Source organism: Lissotriton vulgaris, chromosome 8 (genome assembly GCF_964263255.1).
Source record: "Lissotriton vulgaris chromosome 8, aLisVul1.2, whole genome shotgun sequence".
NCBI classification, from domain to species: Eukaryota; Metazoa; Chordata; class Amphibia; order Caudata; family Salamandridae; genus Lissotriton; species Lissotriton vulgaris.
The window spans coordinates 819,325,779-819,351,392 of record NC_141696.1 but is presented as its reverse complement, the minus strand read 5'-3'; the positions used below and the strand labels follow the sequence as shown (position 1 = coordinate 819,351,392).

General features: G+C 51.8%; 1 protein-coding gene across 1 annotated transcript in view; it reads right to left on the bottom strand.

Moving 5' to 3' along the window:
* CREG2 (cellular repressor of E1A stimulated genes 2) overlaps positions 1-23,551 on the bottom strand; it is a 64,584-nt gene extending 41,033 nt beyond the window's left edge. The window contains 3 exon segments of the mRNA XM_086934711.1: positions 904-1,067; positions 23,091-23,395; positions 23,398-23,551. Coding sequence (XP_086790837.1) covers positions 904-1,067; positions 23,091-23,395; positions 23,398-23,530 — 602 coding nt within the window. The 5' untranslated portion in view covers positions 23,531-23,551.
* Between the last annotated feature and the right edge of the window lie 2,063 nt (positions 23,552-25,614).

Here is a 25,614-nt window from a genome sequence, read left to right as displayed (position 1 = left end):
ACTTAGTGGGGGTGGGGGCACACAAACATACACACTCACACCCATGAATTCAAAAGCAGACATGTGCATACACACCACTTACTCACAAATATACATACATTCACAACACTCACAAATATACATACATTCATACATGAACCAAACAGTCAATAAAAATACAACACTCACCTGCTGCAGCTCTCGGGGAGGTAGCTTTGCAAGTGCCAGGAGGGGTGGGACTGCTGCCTCTCCTCAGCAGCAGTCCCTACCTCGTCACAGAGTAGGACTAGGCCAGATAGACTGCTGACCCCACTCACTGTGTGATGAAGTGTCAGTGGCAGACTCTCGGCCCTGGGCACTTCAGGGCTTAAAACGGAAGCACATAGGTACAAGGCTATCAATGACGCACCCCCCTGTCACAAGGATGCGGGCCTCAAGGATGTTTACCGAGCTGAGGAGGTCACACCCACAGGAGCTGTGACATCCTCAGCCCAGCAAAGTTCAGCTCAGGCAGTCAGGAGCCTGTGCAGTTAACGCATGTCTAGCTCCTGGCTATCAGACCTGAAAATAAAGAATGTCTGCCAGGCAGACTTTTCTCAGTCTGACACACTCTTTATGCCCAAAAGGTGCAGGTGTGGCCCCTCTGCTCTTAAAGATGGGCCACTGTTGAGCATGTAGCTGAACCAAAAATGTTAAATGCAGTTACCCATAGATTAAAGGCTTACACAATTATTACACTTTACCTTTTTCAAAAGGTCCTTGACTCTGCCCTCACCACCCCACTAACCCTACCCCTACACCCTCCATTGCACTCCACTTTTTATACATTATGACTACAGGGCATAGACTTTCCTGGGCAAGGTCCAAGTCCTAACAAAGAAATGCAGCATCACCAAACAGACAATGTTGTTGCTACAGAGTTACCTGCAGAAATCGGTCTCAGGCAGTGTCAGGGAAGCCATGGGGTTCTTCATCAGGTCGGACATGGCACTGCCTTTGGGGGTGACACAGAAGAAAGGGATTCCTGTGTTGTTGTCAGCAGGGCCGTCACTCACAGATAAGACTGTCCCAAAGGGCACTCCGCGGATCTGTGCAAAAAACACATCTGTTGGTTAAAATATGCAAATTAAACCGTCCTTCTAACCAATCCAGAAACGTCTCAAAGGCCAACCTGTCAACTCCCCCCCCCCCCACACACACACATACATACAGCCACATGGCGAATGCTTGTCTCCCTCCCACAAAATTCACAACAGGCCATTCCTACACACCCTAGTGCCACAATACCTTGGTGAATGGACAGCCTACTTGCCAACTCACACAGTTCCACCGTGTGACACGTGACATTATCGGCTCTAGGGGCGTAAGAAACATCCCTGCATCCCCCGCGTTGCGGGGGGCCCCCAGTCTCTAGTAGGTGAAGGGGGGCCCCCTCAGCTCATCGGTTGAGTTCAGATCAGTGAGAGGCTCTGAAGCAGGTGCAGTGTCTGCAGCCTGCCCTGAGCCCCTCACTCTGACCCAGGACTGAAGAGAAACAATGTAATAAGTTAATAATAATAATAATAATAATAATATGAAATTTATAATGCGCTCAGCTCAGTCAGAGCCACGGCCCAGCAAGAGAATGGAAGTGGGGGCCCCTGAGAGCAGGAGGCAGTACAGAGCACTGCTCAGGACCCTGACAGGGGTGGGGTGGGGCCCTCAGAGACAGCATTCCCCACAGGGCACACAGCCTCTGAGAAGGGAGAGGACAAGGATGGGGGTGGGCCCCCAGAGAGAGCAGGAGGAGGCACAGAGGAGAGCTGACAGGGGAAAGGATATGGGTGGGGGCCCCAGAGAGAGCAGGAGGCAGCACAGAGGAGAGGAGAGTGTATGTAATGTGTATGTAATGAGAGTATGAACGTGTTAGTATGTTGTGATTGGTTGTGTGATATCAGGGGCATATGTATTGGTATAAATTGTTTTTTTCACATATAGTTATTGTCACTTTATTTCTTTCTTTGTATGAGCCATGAAATTATTTATGAAATGTTAATATTGTGATTACATGTTTCTCATGAATTCTAATTCAAATGAAAAATATATAAACTTGAAAGCAATGCTAAAAATAAAAAATTTAAAGCTTCATATATTTTTTGAAGAAAATAAAAAGTCTGTTGAGAATCTGTCACCTTTAATACAAAGAATGTGATGCATACCTGTAAAGAATAATTGTGGCCATTGAGGGAACTTCTTCTTCTGTTGTGCTTTATTTCTTCCCCTCTGTTCCCTGGCCGTACTTTAAATTTTGAGGGGGTCCCATCATTACTGCTCTTAGCACAGAGGAGAGCTGACAGGGGAAAGGATGGGGTGGGGGCCCCAGAGAGAGCACAGGAGGCAGCACAGGACACTGCTCAGGCACCTGACAAGGGTGGGAGTGGGGCCATAAAGAGAGCAGGAGGCAGCACAGAGGAGAGCTGACAAGGGAAAGGATGGGGGTGGGGGCCCCAGAGAGCAGGAGGCAGCACAGATGAGAGCTGACAGGGGAAAGGATGGGGGTGGGGGCCCCAGAGAGCAGGAGGCAGCACAGAGGAGAGCTGACAGGAGAAAGGATGCAGGAGGGGGCCCCAGAGAGCAGGTGGCAGCACAGAGGAGAGCTGACAGGGGAAAGGATGGGGGTGGGGGCCCCAGAGAGAGCACAGGAGGCAGCACAGAGCACTGCTCAGGACCCTGACAAGGGTGGGAGTGGGGGCCCTCAGAGACAGCATTCCCCACAGGGCATTGCCTCTGAGAAGGGAGAGGACAAGGATGGGGGTGGGGGCCCCAGAGAGAGCAGGAGGCAGCACAGAGGAGAGCTGACAGGGGAAAGGACGGGGGTGGGGGCCCAAGAGACAGCATTCCACACTGGGCACAGCATATGAGACGGAGAGGACAAGGATGGGGGTGGGGGCCCCAGACGGGAGCGAACAAGGATGGGGGTGAGGGCCTGAGAGACAGCACAGGAGGCAGCACAGAGGAGAGCTGACAGGAGAAAGGATCGGGGTAGGGGCCCAGAGACAGCACAGGAGGTAGCACAGAGGAGAGCTGACAGGAGAAAGGATCGGGCTGGGGGCCCAGAGACAGCACAGGAGGCAGCACAGAGGAGATGACAGGAGAAAGGATGGGGGTGGGGGCCCCAGAGTCAGCGCAGGAGGCAGCGCAGAGGAGAGCTGACAGAAGAAAGGATGGGGGTGGGGGCCCCAGAGTCAGCGCAGGAGGCAGCGCAGAGGAGAGCTGATAGGAGAAGGGATGGGGGTTGGGGCCCCAGACACAGCGCAGGAGGCAGCGCAGAAGAGAGCTGACAGGAGAAAGGATGAGGGTGGGGGTGGGGGCCCCAGAGACAGCACAGGAGGCAGCACAGAGGAGACCTGACAGGAGAAAGGATCGGGTGGGGGCCCAAAGACAGCACAGGAGGCAGCAGAGAGGAGAGCTGACAGGAAAAAGGATCGGGGTGGGGGCCCAGAGACAGCACAGGAGGCAGCACAGAGGAGAGCTGACAGGAGAAAGGATGGGGGTGGGGGCCCCAGAGTCAGAGCAGGAGGCAGCACAGAGGAGAGCTGACAGGAGAAAGGATGGGGGTGGGGTCCCCAGAGTCAGCGCAGGAGGCAGTGCAGAGGAGAGCGGACAGGAGAAAGGATGGGGGTGAGACAGCCCAGAAGAGAGCTGGCAGGAAAAAGGATGGGGGTGGGGGCCCCAGAGACAGCGCAGGAGGCAGCGCAGAAGAGAGCTGACAGGAAAAAAGATAGGGGTGTGGGCCCCAGAAACAGCTCAGGAGGCAGCGGATAGGAGAGCTGACAGGAGTAAGGATGGGGGTGGGGGCCCCAGAGACAGCACAGGAGGCAAAACAGAGGAGAGCTGACAGGTGAAAGGATGGGGGTGGGGATGGGGCTCCAGAGACAGCACAGAGGAGAGCTGACAGGAGAAAGGTTGGGGGTGGGGGACCCAGAGACAGCATTCTCCACGGTACTCTGCTCCTCTGAGGCAGCACAGAGCTGAATTTGGCCAGAAAGTTTACAGTTCCAGAAACAGGATCTGCTGGGATGCATTTGAAGGTGAGAGTTAGAGCTATTGATGTTGTAAAGGACAATGCATTTTACCTATGCGTTTTCTGTTTAGAGTGAAGGGAATGTGTGTGGTGTCAAGTGGACACATATGGTTTGGATTGAAATTGTTAGTTGTGGAATTGTGTTGCGTTGATTGGGTGTGTGTAGTGAAATAATGTTGCATGGTGTGCAGTGTAATTATGTGGTATTGAGTGGAGTGAGATTGTGTGTCTTGGAGTGGTATTATCTGGAATGGTATTTTGTGTTGTGGAGTGGGATGTAGTGGAGTTTACTTATGTGGTGTGCTGGTAAATATTGTAGCATAATGTGGAATTTTGTGGTGTAGATTGGATGTATGTGATGTGTTGTGTATTTGTGGTGTTAGTCTGAATTATGTAGTTTGTTGTGAATTATGTGGTGTGGAATGACATGTGTAGAGTTGAATTGTGCAACGTGGAAGTGGTGGTGTTGAGTGAAATTATGTTGAGTGGTATTATGATGCATGGTGTGAAGTGTAGCTATGTGGAGTGTTGCTACGTGGCATAAACTGGAATTATGTGGAGTGTATGTATGCAGTTTGGAGCAGAGCATAATTATGTGGAGGTTAATTATGTGGAGCTGTGTGGTGTATGTGGAGTGTTATTATGCCGTGTGATAAATGGTGTGGGAATGAATTGTGGAATTGTGTGAAGTGTGGAATTATGTGGCGTGGTGTATAATTATGCAGAGTGGACTTATGCAACATGTTGCAGAGTTGTATTTTGTGGAGGGTAATTATGTGTTTTAGAGTGGAGTGTAAATATGCTGTGTAAAGTGTAATTATATAGGTTGAAGTTGAATTATGTGTAGTTGAGTTGTGTGGAGTGTAATTATGTGGTTGGGAGTGGTATTAAGTTGTGTGGAATGTTATTCTGTGATGTGGAATTATGTGGTACGGAGTGAAGTGGAAATATGTGTATTTTTAGGATTATAATTATGTGGTATGGAATGTTGTAGGGTTAAATTATTTATAGTTGGATTGTGTGGCCTGGAATTATAAGCAGGGGCGTAACACAGGCCCCAGGGGCGTAACACAGGCCCCCGCAGCCCCCGTGTTGCGGGAGCCCCTGCACTCCAGGTGCCCCCTCAGCGGTGCCAGCAAGCACTACACATCAGTGACCGTCTGGGATAGGTAATTAATTAATATAGGTAGGTAATGTAACTTACGATCGCTCTAGACTTTTATTCATAAATTAGATGGTAAAATGTAAAAAAAATGGTAACTGGTGCCCACTGCGCAGCGTGCATATGTCTCCACTGCCGCGTCTGTGCGGTCTTATTCTTCACCCTTAGGGTGGGGTTGGTGACCAATTCTCATGCGTATTGCTGACTGGTGAAGCGAGGAGGCATCCCAGAGGCCAGAGTGGAGACAATTGAGAGGTAACGTGCGACGGCAACCGCCGGCCATAATTTAATTATTTCTCTGGCTAGCCTTGTTTGCCCTGTCTTCTGCGGCCCGCGCAGGTGAGTCTGTCTGCTCCCCCAGTCTATGCCACCCCCCCCCCGCAGACAAGTGCACCCTACCCAAAATTCATTGAGACGACCACTTGTGGGCGTAAGGTCTCCGGTTTAGAGTGAAGTCATTTAGTAAAAGAAAGGCGCCTTGGTACATGAAGGTTGTTTGGAAAAGAGGTGGGGGTTATGCTACACATTAAAGATTAAAAGTGCGTGTCATCAGTTTCACCTGTGATGTATGTTGATTTGCGGATTTTATAGAAAACACAAAAATCGTCATTGAAGTTTGTGGGCGCAAGAAAATGTACCCTTCACCTATGAATTTACACCTTCGTCTGTGACTTTGGGAGAAGTTTCCCGGTTTAGCCCGACTTTATCAAGGCAAAGTGGTACCCACTTCCCCCCCAAAATTGACCCAATTTCTTTTGTCGTTGATTTCTAGTTTCCGAGTGATGTCAGATCTGAATGGAACGGGTCCAGCTGATCTGGATATCAGGGTGTGAGTGGGTGGAGTGGGGGAGGGTTGGGGCAGAGAGGGCGAGGATTGGGGCTGTGGTGGCAGTGGTGCTACATAAATTGCAGCTTGCAGAAAAAACTGGTTTCTAGCTGAGACAGATAAAAGTTACTAAAATACAGCAACATGCATTGCTGCACAGTCTAATTCCCTTCGCTAAAATTGACAGGCCACCTTTCAGTTACTCTTTGCTGTTTAGTTGTTAAACTGAGAGAGACTGAGGTAAAACGTTTGCCAGAACAGTCTTAAAAGGTGTAAAAATTACAAAACATTAAGTATAAGTATCACAAAATGTGCAGCATTAGACCGCATAACTTGCCTTTTCCTGCTGCATATTTGAGTACCTGCAGCCTAATTCTCATGGCACTGCATACCGTGTACTTCCCCTCTGTTTACAGCTGTCGCTAAGAGCCACCAATCCTACCCCATTTGTATGAAAGGAAAAAAATACCATTTACAGACTCTCTACATTACGAAGCATATTCTACCAGGCACCAGCGCGTGTGACTCTCTTCTCTTTCTGGCCTGTTTTTTGTTTTAACACCAGCACAACCTACCTCATTTGCAACCTTTGAACTGTGCACTGCGCTCCGTGCACTTTTCCGCCCTGAAGCCGCTGTACTCCGCTCAGTAGCAGTAAAAGGATCAATGTTTCTGGTCCATAAATGTCTCCAAATCCCTGACCATGTGGGTGTGACAAGATCACCCAGCATCCTGCCCCAGATACCTGCCAGCCTCACAGACCTCCCCAGGCAGAGAAACCAGCTAGCTCCACAGACCTCCCCAGGCACAGAAACCTGCCAGCCCCACAGACCTCTCCGGGCACAGAAACCTGCCAGCCCCACAGACCTCCCCAAGCACAGAAACCTGCCAGTCCCACAGACCTTTCCCAGCCAGAGAATCCTTCCAGTCCCACAGACCACCCCAAGCAGAGAAACCTGCAAGCCCCACAGACCTCCCCGGGGACAGAAACCTACCAGTCCCACAGATCTCCTCTGGCAGAGAGTCCAGCCAGTCCCACAGATCACCCCAGGCACAGAAACTTGCAGGCCCCAAAGACCTCCCCGGGCACAGAAACCTGCCAGTCCCACAGACCTCCCCGGGCACAGAAACCTTCCAAACCCACAGACCTCCCCAAGCACAGAAACCTGACAGTCCCATAGACCTCCCAGGGTACAGAAACCGGCCAGTCCCACAGACCTCCACAGGCACAAAACTAAATCATTCAAATCATAACAAGCTTTATTCGACCATATACAGAATCTGCCATCCCCACAGACCTCTTCAGGCAGAAAAAACTGCCAGCCCCACAGACCTCCCCAATCACAGAAACCTGCCAGCCTCACAGACCTCTCCAGGCACAGAAATCTGCCAGCTCCAAAGACCTCCCCAAGCAAAGAATCCTGCCATCCCCACAGACCTCCCCAAGCAGAGAAACCTGCCAGTCCCACGGACCTCTCCAGGCAGAGAGAAACCTGCCAGCCCCACAGACCTCCCCAAGTACAGAATCCTGCCAGCCCCACAGACCTCCCCAGGCAGAGAAACCTGCCAGTCCACCAGACTTCTCCAGGCGGAGAAATCTGCCAGCCCCACAGATCTCTCCAGGCAGAGAAACCTGCCAGTCCCACAGACCTCCAAGGGCACAGAAACCTGCCAGCCCTACAGACCGCCCAAGCACAGGAACCTGCCAGTCCCACAGACCTTCACAGGCACAGAATCCTGCCAGCCCCACAGACCTCCCCAGGCAGAGAAACCTGCCAGTCTCACAGACATCCCAGGGCACAGAAACCTGCCAGCCCCACAGACTTCCCCAAGCACAGAAACGTGCTAGCCCCACAGACCTACCCAAGCACAGAAACCTGCCAGCCCCACAGACCTCCCAAAGTACAGAATCTTGCCAGCCCCACAGACCTCCCCAGGCAGGGAAACCTGCTAGACCCACAGACCTCCACAGGCACAGAAACCTGCTAGCCCCACAGACCTCACCAAGCACAGAAACCTGCTAGCCCCACAGACCTCACCAAGCACAGAAACCTGCTAGCCCCACAGACCACCCCAGGCACAGAAACCAGCCAGCCCAACAGACCTCCCCAGGCACAGAAACCTGTGAGCCCCACAGACCTCCCAGGGTACAGAAACCTGCCAGTCCCACGGACCTCCCCAAGCAAAGAAACCTGTTAGCCCCACAGACCTCCCAGGGTACAGAAACCTGCTAGTCCCACAGTCCTGCCCAGGCAGAGAAACCTGCCAGTCCCCCAAACCTCTCCAAGCACAGAAGCCTGCCAGCCCCACAGACCACCCAGGCACAGAAACCAGCCAGTCCCACAGACCTCCCCAGGTACAGAAACCTGCCAGTCCCACAGACATCCCCGGGCACTGATGTCTGCCAGCCCTACAGACTTCCCCTAGCACAGAAACCTGCCAGTTCCATTGACCTCCCCGGGCACAGAAACCTGCCAGCCCCGCAGACCTCCCCAAGCACAGAATCCTGCCATGCCCACAGGCCTCGGCAGGCAGAGAAACCAGCCAGTCCCACAGACCTCCCCAGGCATAGAAACCTGCCAGTCCCACGGACCTCCCCGGGCACAGAAACCTGCCAGTCCCACAGACCTCCCCAAGCACAGAAACCTGCCAGCCCCACAGACCTCCACAGGCACATAATCTGCCATCTCCACAGACCTCTCCGGGCAGAGAAACCTGTCAGCCCCACAGACCACCCCATGCATAGAAACTTGCCAGCCCCACAGACCTCCCCAGGCAGAGAAACCTGCCAGTCCCACAGACCTCCACAGGCAGAGAATCCTGCCAGTCCCACAGACCTCCCCCAGGCAGAGAAACCTGTCAGCCCCACAGACCTCCCCGGGCACCGAAGTCTGCCACCCCTACAGACTTCTCCAAGCACAGAAACCTGCCAGCTCCATTGACCTCCCCGGGCACAGAATCCTGCCAGCCCCACAGACCTCGCCAGGCAGAGAAACCTGCCAGCCCCACAGACCTCCCCAGGCAGACAAACCTGCCAGCCAAACAGACCTCCCCAGGGTACAGAAACCTGCCAGTCCCACAGACCTCCCCTAGCACAGAAACCTGTTAGCCCCACAGACCTCCCAGGGTACAGACCCCTGCTAGTCCCACAGACCTCCAAGGGCACAGAAACTTGCCAGTCCCACAGTCCTCCCCAAGCACAGAAACCTGCTAGTCCCACAGACCTCCCCAGGCAGAGAAACCTGCCAGTCCCACAGACCATCCCGGGCACAGAAACCTGCCAGTCCCACAGACCTCCCCAAGCACAGAAACCTGCCAGCCCCACAGACCACCCAGGCACCGAAACCAGCCAGTCCCACAGACCTCCCCAGGCATAGAAACCTGCCAGTCCCACAGACCTCCCCGGGCACAGAAACCTGCCAGCCCCACAGACCTCCCCGGGCAGAGAAACCTGCCAGCCCCACAGACCTCCCCAAGCATAGAAACTTGCCAGCCCCACAGACCTCCCCAGGCAGAGAAACCTGCCAGTCCCACAGACCTCCACAGGCAGAGAATCCTGCCAGTCCCACAGACCTCCCCCAGGCAGAGAAACCTGTCAGCCCCACAGACCTCCCTGGGCACTGAAGTCTGCCAGCCCTACAGACTTCTCCAAGCACAGAAACCTGCCAGTTCCATTGACCTCCCCAGGGGGGCTGCCTTCACTCACTTGGGGGATCGTTGCAGTGGCTACGACACTCTTCTGGGTTCCTGACTGGGTACTTCTCCCTCCCGCCGCCACTATCCCTAAACAGCAGCCGCCGAGCGGAGCGGAGGAGTGGAACCACAATACCCAGACTCCCCAGCGGCACTGACATCAGCCGCCAACGACGCTTACGCACCCGGAGGCGCTTTAAATCACAGCGCAGCCCCGCATCGCGGGAGCGCCGGGCGAAGCCCGGGCAAAGGGCGGGCCGTCTATGGCCGTCCGGGGCAGGAGGAGGCAGGGCAGGGCCACCCCCTTGACATCACCCAATAGGTAAGCGCAAGAAAACCTTATTAAGGTGAGAGAAGGCAAAGTTACCTAGACACTCAGAGTCTATCATTTCTTATCTGTCATCTGCGGTGGGTGCGCTGTCTAAGGAAATTGCAAATGCCAAACTTGAACTGGGCTTATCTGCCACCCGACCACCCACGTCCCCACAAACTTCTGTCGCCAAACATGCCCCTGTTATCCCTCTCGAACAGAAGGTGGTTATATCTAATGTGAACTTGCCGTCTACACAAACTGTTTGCTCTCCACAAGGGCACTCCTCGGCCCCGAACCTGACATTGAGTCAACAAACTATTGGCAGTGCTGTTACACGGAACTCTGAGAGGATGGAGGACCCTGAGGGTATCCCAATCGCTCCCCCTGGGCCAAATGCCAATCTTGGAGACCAGTTAGAGACATTGTTCCTTGCTCGAATTGAGCCTTTGCTAGTGGGGATCGCTAAGGACATTGTTGACACATTGAACACTTGCCTTTCTGGTTTATTGAATAAATGTTCATTAATTGATAATCTGGTTAAAGACCTTACCCCAGACTCTCATTCAGCTACAGGGGTCACTCGCTCGATATTGGTAGAGGCTTGGTGATTACAACCCCAGAGCCGACTTTGCGTAGCTCCGGGCCGCTTGTAGCCATGGAGGGGGTAGGAAATCCTCACAGTGCTAACATAGGCGCAGGACCAGGGTGCCCTAAGGTAGGACATCCTTGGAATGTTAGTCACTCATCCAACCCATTCAATCCAGTCCCGAGCAAGAGGGTTAGGGGTAGCAAAATGAATCTTGATTTACCCCCGGGGGCAGCGCCGCTAGTGGCTATTTTCGTTGACGTATCCCCATTAGAAGAGGGAACAACGGAATCAGCGGCTGACTTAATAATTAGGGCAAAGTCATGGTGTGCAGAAGTCAGCAGTGGTGGGACTCGAGTAGCTGACAGGATCATATTTGCCAACAGGGTGGGTTGGATTGGGAAACGACCCAAGTTAGTACAGGGGGATTGTGTTGTAGTCAATTTCGACAGCCCTGATATGGCCGATAGATTATTCTGGGACGGCTCTGACATTAGGGGAGGAGATCAGATAAGACCAATCCCCCTGGGGGTCTTTTACCCACCACCAGTGACTCACACTGGGCTTAACTACCCAGTGCGAGAAAGAAGGAGCCTTAGTAGCGAAGTTGGTGGGACAGGGCGAGCGGCTTACACACATTCCAACTTAAGGCGGGATCTTAGTATCCAGACATCTTCAATCACACAACCTATGCACAAATTTAAGGAGACTGATGGGCTAGCCTTGAGAAATCGTTTTTCTCCCCTTTCTGATATTGAGGCAATAGATTGACAGCCAGCTACTCCGCTGTCTGGCAGTGATAGCACCATCTTCCCTGCTGATCGTGAACTTTGTAAACTGATTAGTTAGAACATAGCTGGCTCCAGAGCAAAGAGGACTGACGCTACTTGGATCGGGTATATTAGCAGCCACGACATCATAGCTTACCAAGAAACTTGGGATACCTCTCCAAACTTCTGGTTGGATGGCTTCACTACCTTTGCCATCCCAGCTGTCCCGAGCTCAGCCGAAAGAGCAAAGGGCGGTTTATTCCTTTTATTTTCACTTAATCTCAAGGGCACCTTCAAGATGATCCCAAGTGGATCACCAAACCTACTAATTGTAGAGTGGGTAGCCTCACATAGTTGTAAAATTGTCTTATTAAATTTTTATAATTCTTGGGATAGGGATAAGGGAAACAATCACATAGGTACTCTGGATCACTCCCTTACTATGCTCAGTCAAAATAAAAATTACACTAACTTCGAATTCATTTTATTAGGTGATTTTAACATTCACCCATGTAGTGATCTGTGTTTTTTAGGAGAACAGGCGGGCCTGCTGGGTATAGGGACCCCCCATTTCGAGCACACTAAGTCGGGGGAGGCCCTTGAGGAGTTGCCTGCCAATCATAACCTGTATGAAGCCTGCATCTCTGAGGCATGGACAAGAACTGTCACGTATAAAGGATCTGACCACGGCACCATATTGGATTATATCTTCATGACCCCGGGTATCTTACATAGGGTTGCGTTTTATAAGGCTATAGTCCCAACCTATAGTGACCATAACCCGGTCTTGCTTAAGTTACTCTGGGAAGACCATATGGAATCTAAACCCAGTCCTGACATTCCGGGGCCTGCCTTACGCCCTGTAGACCAAGGGAGAAGGCTTAAATGGGCCAATGTATTGCCGGGGAACTTTATGGATGACTTACTCCCTACCATTGAGGGGTATATAACAATTTGTCAGGACCATTGCGCAACAGCTCAAGAGATCATGGGGGCTTTCGAATGTATTTGTGTTCAAATCTCGGGAGCCTTGAGGGCCAAACCATCCCAGATGGTGAATAAGAAACATAGATGGTTTGACACAAAGTGCTCCAAAGCCTATAAGGCTTTAATGGCAGCCCTAAAAACTCACCCGAGAGATAGGTTAGCGGTGGCCTCCTTAAGAAAGGAATATAAGGCCACAATCAACGGGAGGAAAAAGGATATAAAAAATAAGGCTTGGGAAATTTAATGTCTACTGACGTACTTTGTGATAGCTCTCAGTTTTGGGCCATAGTTAACCAACCTCTCTTTTCAGATGTGGACAGCACGGTCTTGGATTGTGTTGTTCCTGATGAAAAGTGGATTAGTCACTTTAGAGAGGTGTATGGTGACAATGAGCTTGGCGCCCCCAAGAAGTCGTGGACGGCCTTGGAGTGCAATCCCCTACCCTTTAACCTAGCCGAGGTGGAGAGAGGTATCTTGGAGACCTCCAAGAAGAAAGCCCCAGGGCCGGACGGGGTTCCGGCTGACTTTTATAGGTACTCCCCAAAATTCTGGGCTGGAGTTTTAACCCACGTTTTCACAGCTGCAAATGGAAATGTCTTCCCTAGTAGTTGGTCCACCTCAATCATCGTGTCTATTTTTAAAAAGGGCCAACGTGACGATCCAGGGTGCTATAGGCCCATTTCCCTCCTAGACTCTGCAATTAAGATCTTAGGCAGAGTCTTGTTATTTAAACTTAGAGGTAAAATTGAGGGGTGTGGAGGCCTATCAAACATCCAGTACGGTTTTTGGGCAAAAAGAGGTACCCTGGACCAGTGTTCCAACCTTCACCTGTTAATATCCAAGTATACGGTTGCCAAGGAGGGGTCCTTGTTTCTGGCTTTCATGGACCTCTCCTCGGCATTCGACTTGGTGAACAGGTCAAAATTAGGGGAAATCTTACTGGAGTCTGGGATTGACAAACCACTTGTGAATTTCATGGCATCCCTTCACCAGGACCTGTTTGCCACAGTGCGGATTACCAAGGAGGGCAGGTGCACTGACCATTTTAAATCGGAGAGAGGAATCCGTCAGGACTGTATCCTGGCCCCCCTCCTCTTTACCATCTACATAAACAGTTTGGGTAAACATCTTGAGGCACTGGAGGGGGACGTTCCGCGTGTAGGAGAAGTCAACATCCCGGCTCTCTTTTTTTTTTTTTTTTGGAAAACCTTTATTTGTAGAAAAAAGTACACGCTATTCAGCCATACATCCCGGAGGCCAGGCAGCATAGAGGAAGCAGGTAAAATCGTGTACAGTACAGTACGCAGAAGCAATCAGGTTTAATTTTCAATAGCATTGAACTTAGTAATAAATAAACCAAAGAACAAGAAAGCCTCAAAAAAGGCTAAAAGAAAGAGGTGTGCGCCAGGCACGAAAGTGAGTCAAAGAGAAAAAAGAGAGGCTGAGGACAGTACAAAAGTAGTGGATTTGCGTAGCGGGAGGGGGTCGAGGGCCGCACACCCAAGACAGCACACAATAACAGTGACAACAGTAAGGCACTTGGGGGGGTTAACACAGCAGGATGACCTAGCCGGAATTGCGGGAAGGGGCTCTACGGGGAAGGCTGGACTTCAGAGTCAATCTCTACTGGGGGGTCGCAAATGTCACCTCTATAGGAGTTCCAAGCTCCCCACACAGACCTCCACAGTTTAGGCTTGCCCCTGGCCACGTACACCGTCTTTTCACGCAGCATGCACCAGTCCATATTGGTTTCCCATAAACTGAGTGAGGGAGGGGCAGGCGCACCCCATTTCTGGGCGATGTCCCTCTTGGCCACCATGTTACCCAGGGTGACCCAACGGGTCTGGGCTACACTGTAATCATTCGGACACCAAACATTGAGAAGGCATCGCCGGGCCTCAGCCGGCAGGGCCACTCCAGTCACTTCTTCCATCACCTCATGCACTCGTGTCCAATACCGGGCAACTCCAGGACATTCCCATATGATGTGCAGGAAAGTAGCAAGCATACCACAACCCCTCCGACACAGGCCGTCCGCGGAAAGTCCCATATGTATGAGTCTAGGGCCGGTGACATACACCCTGTGTAGTATTTTCAACTGAACAAGGCGGAGTCGTGCTGATATGGCCACCTCCCTGGGGGAGGAGACCGCTGATTGCCACTCCTCGTCGTCCATCTCTATACCATCATTCACCCAGTGCATTCTCAAACGTTCGAGCAGATCCACTCTCACATTGATGAGCTTTTTGTACGTCAGGGAGATAGCGCTGTCCGGCATGTGGCCGTCCAGCACCCGGTCCTCCAGGGGTGATGACTCAGGGATCGCCTCTCCTTCCGAAATGTGAGGGGAGAGGGCATGATGAAGCTGGGCGTGTCGGAAATATTCCGTCGCCGCCAGCTGGAACTCAGACTGTAGCACGTCAAACGACTTGATCCTCCCCCTTGCCATCATGTCCCCAACCTTAGATATCCCAATGGTGTCCCATCGGTCGAAACCCTTAGTTTTCCACAGCTTACCCAGTATGTCTGAGTCATATAAGGGGGTGGCCATGGTAACCCTATCTTTCCAGCCCAGGGTATCAGTGACCGAGCGCCATATCTGCACCATCGTTTTGGTGGGCCCCGTCAGCTTCCGGTCCAAGGACCTGGAGTATAATGCTCTATAATAGTTCCCGTCGTTCACGAGCCACCGATCCATGGCGTAGCCCGGGCTGGCCGCTGGGCCATAGAGGCCGTGGTTGATAGCCGTAAGCTGGGACGCCCAGTAATAGCGTCGCATATCCGGCAGGGCGATACCCCCGTCGTAGCACGGTATGGTCAGCTTGAGCAACGAGATTCGTGGCCTACCATCCCACAACAGTGCTCGTTGCAAGGATTCGATCTCTCCAAAGTATTTGGCCGGGACCGGATCCTGGGTGTTCTGCAAAGCGTAGAGGAAGCGAGGTAGCGCCATCATTTTGAATAACGCAGCTCTGCCCATTAGGGAGATCGGCAGCTTCTTCCATCCCTCGACGTCCCTGCGTAAACGCGCCAGCGGTGGTAGTAGGTTGTGGGAGTATCGGGCTCGGGGGTCTCGCGACACATAAATGCCCAGGTACCGAAAGCCCTGCTGGGCTATCTGTATTGAGCACCCACGGGGGAGGCGCGGAGTGTCTCCACACAACGTGTATAGTGAGGATTTAGACCAGTTGATCACCAAGCCGGAATGAGTCCCGAAGGTCCCTAGCAGGTCGAAAACCACAATAAGCGAGCGGCAAGGAGAGGTGAGATACAGGAGGATGTCGTCCGCGTAAAGCGACACTCGGTCCTCAAAGCCAGGTGACCACGTAATCCCGGAGACATCAGGGTGTGTCCTGATCCAAGCCGCCAGGGGTTCCAGTGCCAGGGCGAACAGAAGCGGCGAGAGCGGACAACCTTGCCTGGTGCCTCTGTGCAGCGCAAAGGGGGCCGACAGCCGACCATTGACGGTCACATTAGCCAACGGTGCAGAATACAGCAGCCGGACCCATCCGATGTAAGTGGGCCCAAACCCCAATTTGGCTAGGACTGCCCACAGGTAATTCCACTCCAACGAGTCGAAAGCCATAGTGGCGTCAAGAGAGGCGAGAACCGCAGGGTCACAAAGCAAGTGAGCACGTGCCATGACCGCGTGAAGCCTCCTCAAGTTGAGTGCCGTGTTCCGGTGCGGTATGAAGCCGGATTGGTCCGGGTGAACCAAGTCCGTGATAACTCCCACCAGCCGGTTGGCCAAAAGTTTGGCCAGGATCTTGGGTTCGGCGTTCAGAAGCGAGATGGGTCTATAGGACCGGCACAAATCACGCGGTTTTCCCTCCTTGTGGATCACCACAATGGTGGCGAGTCGCTGGTCGAGGGGGAGTTCTCCCGTCTCGCGGGCTTCAAGGAACATATTTAGCAATGGTGCGGCCAACGCGTCGGCCTTGAGTTTATAAAGCTCGACCGGGATACCGTTGGGTCCCGGTGCTTTGCCGGAGCGTAGCGAACGGATCGCCAAGGCTACCTCATCCACAGACAGGTCCCGATCCATGTCGTCTCGTTCGAGATCCGAGAGGCAGGGAAGGTCGATGCCCTCCAGAAAGGAGGCCGAAGCAGATTCTGGGAGAGGATTCGCGGAGGTATAAACCCCTTCGAAGTATTCAGCGAAGGACCCAACTATAGCCGCCGGGTCCGTCAGGGATAAGCCATCCTCACCCACAAGCTCTGGGACCACCCGGGACGCCAGCTCCCGTCTATCCAGCCACGCCAAGAGCTTGCCCGCCTTATCACCCGAGTCATATATCCTGCCCTGCTGTTCCCTGCTCAAGGCTTTCGCCGCGTCAGTGGCGGTCGCCCGGAGTTCAGACTGTTTGAGGGAGAGAGCGTGAAGTAAGTCGGGAGACGGGCCTAGCGCCAGTTGGGCGCTCAGGTCGGCGAGGTCGGATTCCAGCCGCACCACGTCCTCATCCCGGCGGCGGCGAGCCTCCGCAATCAGGGAGAAGGCCTCGCCACGAAGCACAGTTTTAAAGGCCTCCCAAAGGGAGACCGCGGAGTCAACGGAGCCAGTATTCTCGGCAAAGTACCGGTCCATAGCTTTAGTCAGGAGGGCCCTGGTCTTCGGATCGCGGAAGTACCACGGGTTAATGGGAGCCACGCGTGAAGACGCGGGTATCTGGAAGTCAAAAGAGACCCAGACCGGGGAATGATCCGAAATGCCCCTAGCTAAGAGACGCGCGGTGGATACAGATTGCGCCTGGGCAGCCGGGGTGAGGACGTAGTCTATTCTAGAAAGGCTACCGTGGGCACCCGAGAGGAAAGTGTACTGCCGCTGGGTAGGGTGTAACAATCTCCAGCAATCAACCATCCCCATGGAACTCAGAAAATCAGGTAGCCAAGATTGGGAAGGGCGGAGATCCCTAGATGGAAAGCGGTCCAAGTCCCCCGAGACTACAGAGTTGAAGTCGCCACCCACCAGCAACAATCCCACGGGGAGACCTAAAATGGCACCTCCCAGGTCCCTGAAAGTAGTTTCCTGCAGCCCCGGGGGAACATAAACCGAAACCAAAACCAGCGTGCGGCCCTCCCACTTGCCCACCACCGCCACGTATCTGCCCCTTTCATCAGTAAGTACAGACTCCACCTCCAGCGGGAGGGACGTGCGCACCATGATGCCCACCCCCCTGGAACCCGAGGAGAACCCTGAATGTGCCACCATTTTGTAACCACGTCTATTCAAAGCCTTACAGGCATGACCCACCAAGTGGGTCTCTTGTAGAAAGACCACATCAGGCGAGCAGCGCTTGAGCATCTGCAATACAACGCCCCTCTTAATACGGTCCCCAGCCCGTTCACATTCCAGCTCAACAAATTAAGAGATTTACCCCCCATCATCAGGGACGATCCGCACCCCTTCCCCCACCCACAATGGCGCCCACAGCAATAACATATCAGTCCAGTAGTACCTCAGCCAGAACGAAGAGTGAAACAAAGAAAGAGGTCAAAAAAACACACCCCAACTACCCACCACCCTGCACCCCTGCATTAGACTATAATCCACCCCAACTAGCAGTGTGCCTGTCGACCCTTAACTAACCTACAAGAAGCCCACAGAGGAGAAAGGAGGCATCCCATCCCCCCCGTCATCCCCCATATTAATTACAAAACGAGTCAAAATAACAGCAGCAATGTCAAAGGCCGAAGCCCCTCACGGCAACCCAGCTCCCGGAAAGCAAGTAACCAAATAGTTATTCCCGTGCTTCCGCGCCTCCGGTGGTCTCCTCCGTCTGGTCGGTCGGCTCATGTAGTTCCTGGGGCAGGGTATCAAGCCAGTGTCCCACCTCATCCGGGAAGTCAAAGAAGAAGGTCCGGTGGTCACGCTCGATGCGAAGCTTGGCAGGATAGAGCATGGAGTAACGCAGGCCCATTTCCCTCAGTCTCCGTTTCACCCCCGTAAAGCTCTGGCGCTTTTTCTGGACAGCCTGGGTGAAATCCGGGAAAAAGTTCACATCAGAGTTCTGGAAGCGGAGAGGGCCCGCAGTCCTCGATGCTTGCAGGATAGCGTCTCTGTCCCTGTAGTTGAACAGCCTCGCGATGATGGGGCGAGGGGAGGCACCCGATTTCGGCGGCCCACCCGGGATCCTGTGGGCCCTTTCCACCGAGAAGAACTTACTCAGGCCCCCCGGTGCCAAGTTCTTAACCACCAGTTCTTCCACAAAGAGCTCAGTCGAGTCCTCCTCGGCCTTTTCCGGTACTCCGGTGATGCGAACGTTTTGGCGCCGTGCGCGACCCTCGAACTCGTCCAGTCGACGCGCCAGCATACCATTAGCCATTTTCAGGTCGCGCACCTCTAGCTGTATATCGGACACATCAGTGACCAGGCTGGAAGTCTTGAGATCCAGCGATTTCACCCGGTCATTAGTTTTCCCGAGGTCGGTCCTGATGAGGTTTAACTCAATCTTCAGGGAGTCAACCTTGCTGGACAGTTCCTCGCGGAGAGTGTGCATCTCCGTCTTCACCCCCGTTATCGCTCCCATAACGTCCCGAAGTGTTATCTCGGAGTCGTCCGGCGATTCATCCCTTCTCGAGTCCTTAGTATGACCCGCCAGTACCGGTGATCCCTTAGACTGGGAGAATCGCTCCAGAATGGTGGACTGGGACTGGGATGGTTTCCTGTTGAGCCGCTGAGACTTGCTTGCGTCTGAGCCACCCTTGCCCGCCATGTTGGCACTCTCGGGACGGGGGGGACACCAGGGGCGAAAAGGTCCAGTGTAGTATGCACAATGCACACAGCGAGAACTCCAAAGTCCTGGGTTGAGGCCGCACAGCAAGGCGCTCAAGGATCAGAAGCACCCATCGGGAAGACGAAGCGTAGGCAGGGAGGTACCATGTGGAGTCACCGCTGTACCCTACTACGGTCGCCAGCGACGCGGGCGGAGCCTCCGGGGTCCGTCGAGCTAACTGAGTCTAGGAATGTCCGATTTTCATTCCGAAAGCGGGTGCCGCCTCAGGACCGGCTTAGCAATCGATTCCCACAATCGTGGGACAGGATGGGTCACAGGATTATTGCGGAGGATCGGGAGGTCTTCGGAGCTCCGAGCTCACGCGGCCATCTTGGTTGCCGGCGAAGCTCCTCCCATCCCGGCTCTCTTATACGCGGACGACGCAGTCCTAATAGCACGTACTGGGCTGGGTCTTCAGCGTTTACTGGTATCATTTGGTGCCTTCATAGACCATTTGGATTTAAAAATCAACGTGAAAAAATCCCATACGATGGTGGTGGGCCGCAATAGAAATAAGGGTAAGCCTATATCCTTTTTCTGCAAGGGTGAGGCAGTGTCTAGGGTGACAGTTTTCCCCTATCTCGGGGTTAGCTTAGATGACAAGGGTTCGTGGGGACCTCAAATTAAGATCAAGAGCCTATCACTGGCGAGAGCCTCCTCAGCCCTCATAGGGTTTGCAAACAGGTTAGGGGCCAGGCCCATGGAGGCACTTTTAAAAATGTATAACTCCAAGTGTATATCTATAGTTATGTATGGGTCTTCACTATGGGGTTACGTCTCTCAGGACGCAATACAAACAGTGGAAAATAAGTTCCTGAGACGCCTTCTCTCTGTACCCCAGTCCACCCCTATTTTTTCTATTCATGGGGAGGTGGGCCTAGATTACGTTACTGATAAACTTACACTGGCTCCTTTATTATTTTGGGTAAAGACTTGGCTAAATGATGAATTAACTCAACCACGCTATTTTGCACAATGTTATGTCCTTGGACCATGTAAAGAGAATAGCCTGGCTGGAGTATGTGAGACACACTTTCCTACAGCTAGGACGTCCGGAATTATTTAACTCCCCTTCCTGTATCAGGAGGGAGGACATTAACTGGACTAAATTGCATTTTATGGATAGGGCCAGATTGGCTCGGGAGGAGCAAGAACTGATTAAATCAACTGTCAGATCACATTATATGCTATTGATTTCCCCTTCCCTTGAGCCCTACCTCAAAATTGTAACCAAGCCCTTCCATAGATACCTGTTAATCAAATTCAGATTTAATTTAATTCAATTAATTATTTCCTAGGTAGCTACCTATCCTGGAGCAAACCAGAAGAGGGCCCTCCGTGTAAATGTGATGAATTCTCCCACCAGAACACTGTGCATTTTACCATGTTTTGCAGTTTATACTCGGATGCTAGGAAAAAATATCTGGTTCCAATTTTAAGAAAAGCCGGCTTTGTTCAAGTTAGGCCGGCTCTAGTTTACTTACAGTCCTTGGGCAGTACTACCATCATATTTGGTGTAGCTAGCTTTCTGGTGGCGGCTCATAGAGTGAAAACTAATTTGGTGGCATCGAGGGATCTTGCCTAGCTCTTTGAGCCGCACCTCAATAATTTTTCTGTATTGCTCTTGTGTCCTAGTGTTGTATATAACGCCCTTGCTTGGTCCTGTAAATCCATGCAACTTGTAAATTTGTAAATTTGTATATAAATGTTTTAAATGTCTTTTATGATTTTTAACAAATCGAATAAAGTGTACTTGACTGACTGACTAACATTGACCTCCCCGGGCACAGAAACCTGCCAGCCCCACAGACCTCCCCAAGCACAGAATCCTGCCAGCCCCACAGACCTCGACAGGCAGAGAAACCTGCCAGTCTTACAGACCTCCCCAGGCAGAGAAACCTGCCAGCCCCACAGAGATCCCCAGGCACAGAAACCAGCCAGTCCCACAGACCTCCCCAGGCACAGAATCATGCCAGTCCCACAGGGCTAGACAGGCACAGAATCTACCATCCCCACAGACATCTCCAAGAAAAGAAACCTGCCAACGCCACAGACCTTCCCAAGCACAGAATCCTGCCAGCCCCACAGACCTTCTCAGACAGAGAAACCTGCCAGTCCCACAGACCTCCGTCGGCAGAAATACCTGCCAAACCCACAGACCTCCTCAGGCAGAGAAACCCGTCAGCCCCACAGACCTCCTCGGGCACAGAAATCTGCCAGTCCCACAGACCTCCCTGGGCACAAAAACCTGTCAGTCCCACAGACCTCACCGCCGGGGCACATGAGAACGTTTTTCTATTTTTGTGCTGTTGCCAAAATAGAATAAGCTTACTATGGGCTAATTATTGTAGCTACGTCAGTGCAAAATGAATTTGTTCAGTTTTTTTACCTGGTGTTAAAGTGGATGTCTTAAGCCCGAAGTTGTAGGTCTGTTGTTTTTCTATTGAGATAGCTCCATAACTGAAATAAGAGGCTTTTTTGGCATCTTCACAGTGGCATAAAATAACCCCCGCAGCCCACTCGGTGCAGGGTGGGCTCTCAAGCTCCAAGGGGCCTCCTCTGCAAAAGTGGTAGGTGGTGGCCTGGGGAGGGGGCCACCTCCATGTACTTTGCAGGGTGGCCCCCTCAACTTTCGTTACGCCACTGATCGGCTCCCATTGCACAGTCTCCCGGTGAGGAGCCGATATCACACAGTGGCAGGGAAAAAGAGCTGAAAACCAAGTGGTTTTGCAGCTTGTTTTCCAGGGCTTTGAACTGCTGACGTCCATTATAAGGTGAGCAAACACCCCAGGACATCCGCACCAGACTCGGCAAGCTTTTTTGTTTTTTGGGGGGGGGGGGGGAGGAGGGAGCTTGGGGCGGGGTGGGTTCAAAAGTGACTCGCAGGTACATCTCGGCATGAGGCCCCACCCCGTTAAGGCTCCGCCCCCTCCTCACAGGTGAGATTGTTCTTCAAGTCGGCAGGTATGGGACTGCGATCCACAAATTAACACAAATACTCATGAATAAATAACTCCTTCCGCGCTTCTTTCTGTAAAGTAGTAGTGGGTCTCCCTTGCAAGTATGAATATTGTGCAGATTTGCAGAGCGCAGTATCACTCAGGAGGGTACCCTGGCACTGAGCAATTATGAGCCTAGGCGCTCCTGGGAAGTGGGGATACTCACAAAGCCAGGCCTTCAGCTTCTTGCGCAATTCGAGAAGTTAGAAGGCTTTATGTAGCAGCAGCTCGCTCCATGCTTTAGAAGCGATTTAATATAATCCTGGGTCACATGACTCAGAGGCGCTACAGAGTTACCAATGGGCGGCACGTTGTAGCTTTACTCCAGGATTTATCTGCTGCGCGTCTACCATGGCAACAGGCCCGCTTGTGGCGTTTGCGTACAACTAGGGCAGCCCGTCTCCAGTGCAGGAGAGGGCGTTATTTATGTTCGAAAAGCGCGAGACAATTGTGAAAATTGATCAGCGAGTGTCGTTTGGGTAATCTGGTGTAGGAATATGTTCTAAAATACGCTCCGGAGTGCCGCTTCGTCGAGCAGTGGCTATTCTTAAGGCATCCCGGTTAACACTCCTCTAGTCAGAAGCATGCTACCCTGCTAAAAAAAAAAAGCAAATCACAAAATTAAACAGCTAACCATGACAACCATGTGATTGCTAAAGGCTATGACATTTGCTTCGAAATATTTACAGTAACGCTAGAAATAGACATTAAAAGCTAGTGGGCGCCCCAGCATAGCCAGTGAGCTCAGGAACACACCAAAACAAGTGGTTATTAGGTCAAGAACACAAACATAAACTGACTTTACTAATCAGAGTGCATGAATCACTGTCTCGTCGTGCCTCTTGTACCAGCGCCGACAGCACACATACACAGGCTCGAGGCGCTGCATTAAGCGCTACATGATGGATGTCGATTTTCATTTTCTTGGCCCTTCCGTACCTTTTCCTGAGTAGACTCCGTCGCCAGGAAGCCCCAGTTGTTGGACTGGGCTAGGAAGCGTGCGGTCCTGGCCCCCTGCTCCTGGGGGGAGCCAGCGGCCCGCGAGGGGCTCGCCGTCTCACTGGCCCCTTCCCTCTTGTAGGAAAACATCCTGGAGGGCGAGGACGCCTGCTTGGAGCGCTCAGGGCCGGGCCTGGCCTTGGCCTCCCCATCTTCCTTGTACAAGGATGCCGGGTAGCTGTGCTTCCAAATGCCGAGCGTGTCCTCCAGCAGCGCGGGCAGGGCCGCCTCGGTGGAGGCGCTGTAGACCACGAAACCGAGTTGACAATGACATACCCGGGAGCAGGCGACAGCACCGCGCTGGAGGCCAGAATCCACAGAAGCCAGGCCCCCGATACAGCCCCCTTTCTCTGGTCTGCGGGATAACGGGGCTCAGACATTTTGCAACAAGGACCAGCCCACGCAGGAATTCATAGGTAGGTAGACAAACTGTCAACGTCTCGAAGGGACGCAGCCCCCTCGTGTGGTCAAATGTATCAAGGACATGCACATTTTTGCACCATATTATATAGGTGTGCTGCAGCGGTGAACCTGATTTTGAAAACCTGCAGTTTGCGATCTCCGACTGTTTCGAAAATTAGGAAAATCAGCAGATTAATAAAGTATATATACATAAAAAAGAAAAATATGAATCTGGCATTTTTTAAATTCTCTTTTCTGTTTAAGATTTTGAAACTGGAAGCCACAAATTCAGTGGGTATTCCTTAGCTTGATTGTGCGAGCAGCGCAGATAAAGCAAACACAATATCCAATTTGAATTGGCAATGGTATTCACTGGGAAAAAGAGAGAACCTATTAGGAGCAAAAAAATAAACTGTTATGCTGGAGTCTCACATATTGCACCACCTTTTAGAAATAAAATCACATTTGGAAAAGCTACAATCTTCGAATTAAAATTTCATTTGGTAATATTTTTTGTTTGTAATTAAAACTTTTTGGGTGTGTATTACTTGATGAATACTTGTTTCTGTATTGTATGTATTGTTTGACGGTTCAAATCGTAGAAACTACTTAAGGCCGTGTTCCCTGTCTTCCAGAAGAGAGCAAGTAGGGGTCAACATATTTCCAAAAGTTTCGGGGACCACAGATTGTCAAAAGTTTAAGAACCGCTGAAATTTAGCATCTTCAAAAAAAAATGTAATATTGCAGTTTTCAATAAGAATATTGCGTTAATTCACAATATTTGGGTAGGCAAACGGTACAAATCAAATTATTTATTGTCGTCAACAAGTACTTTCTATCAATTATCCAAAAAACAAGCTTGTAAAATAGTCACAATTTCCACATCCAGTATAATAACGACATGTGTATTCTTGACCCAATGCACAATAAAAGATTCCAAAATCAATAAACCAAGTCAACAATCCCTACCCCCTTCATAACCCCAACCACCCATCCGTCAGTCATGCTCATCGGCAAGTTGATATGACGTGGGCATACCCCGAATATAGATCTAAGGGTCAGTCAGTAGAGCGGCGTCTCCTAGTGGATCTTAAAGAACCTTTCAATATTATCAGGTGTCGTGGGTGATGAGGTGGTAAGGGTTTCACTTAGTTAAAGGCAGGGCACAGGTCCTAAAAACAGAAGTGGCGTGACTAACCAGGTTAGGCAGTATGCAAGTGAAATCATGACGCGTCGCATCACAGCACATGATGTCACGACCCGTGACATTGCACATGACATTACAGGAAGTGACCTCACTGGATGTGACACCACAAGAAGTTTAATCAGATATTCAGTCACGGCTCATGGGGGGGGGGTGTCGCGGAGGGGGGGGGGGAATTAAATAATAAACCAAAAACTTACCTCACAGCCGGTCCGCGCCACCTCTACTCCCCTTGGCGCCTTCACGTCGGCACTGGAGTGGACTGGCAGCCCCTCTCAGCCAATCCTGGCAGCGCCAGGATTGGCTTGGGGCACAGGTTACTCTTCGCCCGCCACCTGCCCATTAGGAGACCGAAGGGCTCCTAATGGGCATGTGCAAACAAGGGAAAACACAAGTGCGCATGACTGGACACGGGCAAAAAATTCGCCCTCTGTCCCCACTCACATGCACTTGTGCTGCTGCCTGTTGCCCCTGGTATGACAATTATATCAGTCAACATGACGCCAGACCTCCCACCTCCTTCAGACTCTGAAGGGGGTGGGCGTTCCGACGTCATGCTGACTGACATGATTGTCAGTTCTCCCTCAGCGTCTTTGAACTTAAGTAAACTGATTCAGTTTACTTAAGTTCAGAGACGCCGAGGGAGCTGCGGGCGGGGGAGCTACGCCCTTACGCCCCAATGGACGCACCGCACCTGCAGATATTTAGTCCTCATACATGTTTATCAGGTATAACATGAGTACATTTAAGCACCTTATGGGATTTAATAAATTAGATTTGGCGTCAGAGTTGTGCCAAAAACATGGTGCAATTCAACGCAAAATCTGGGCCTCAACTAATATATTTCGTTTTTTAAAC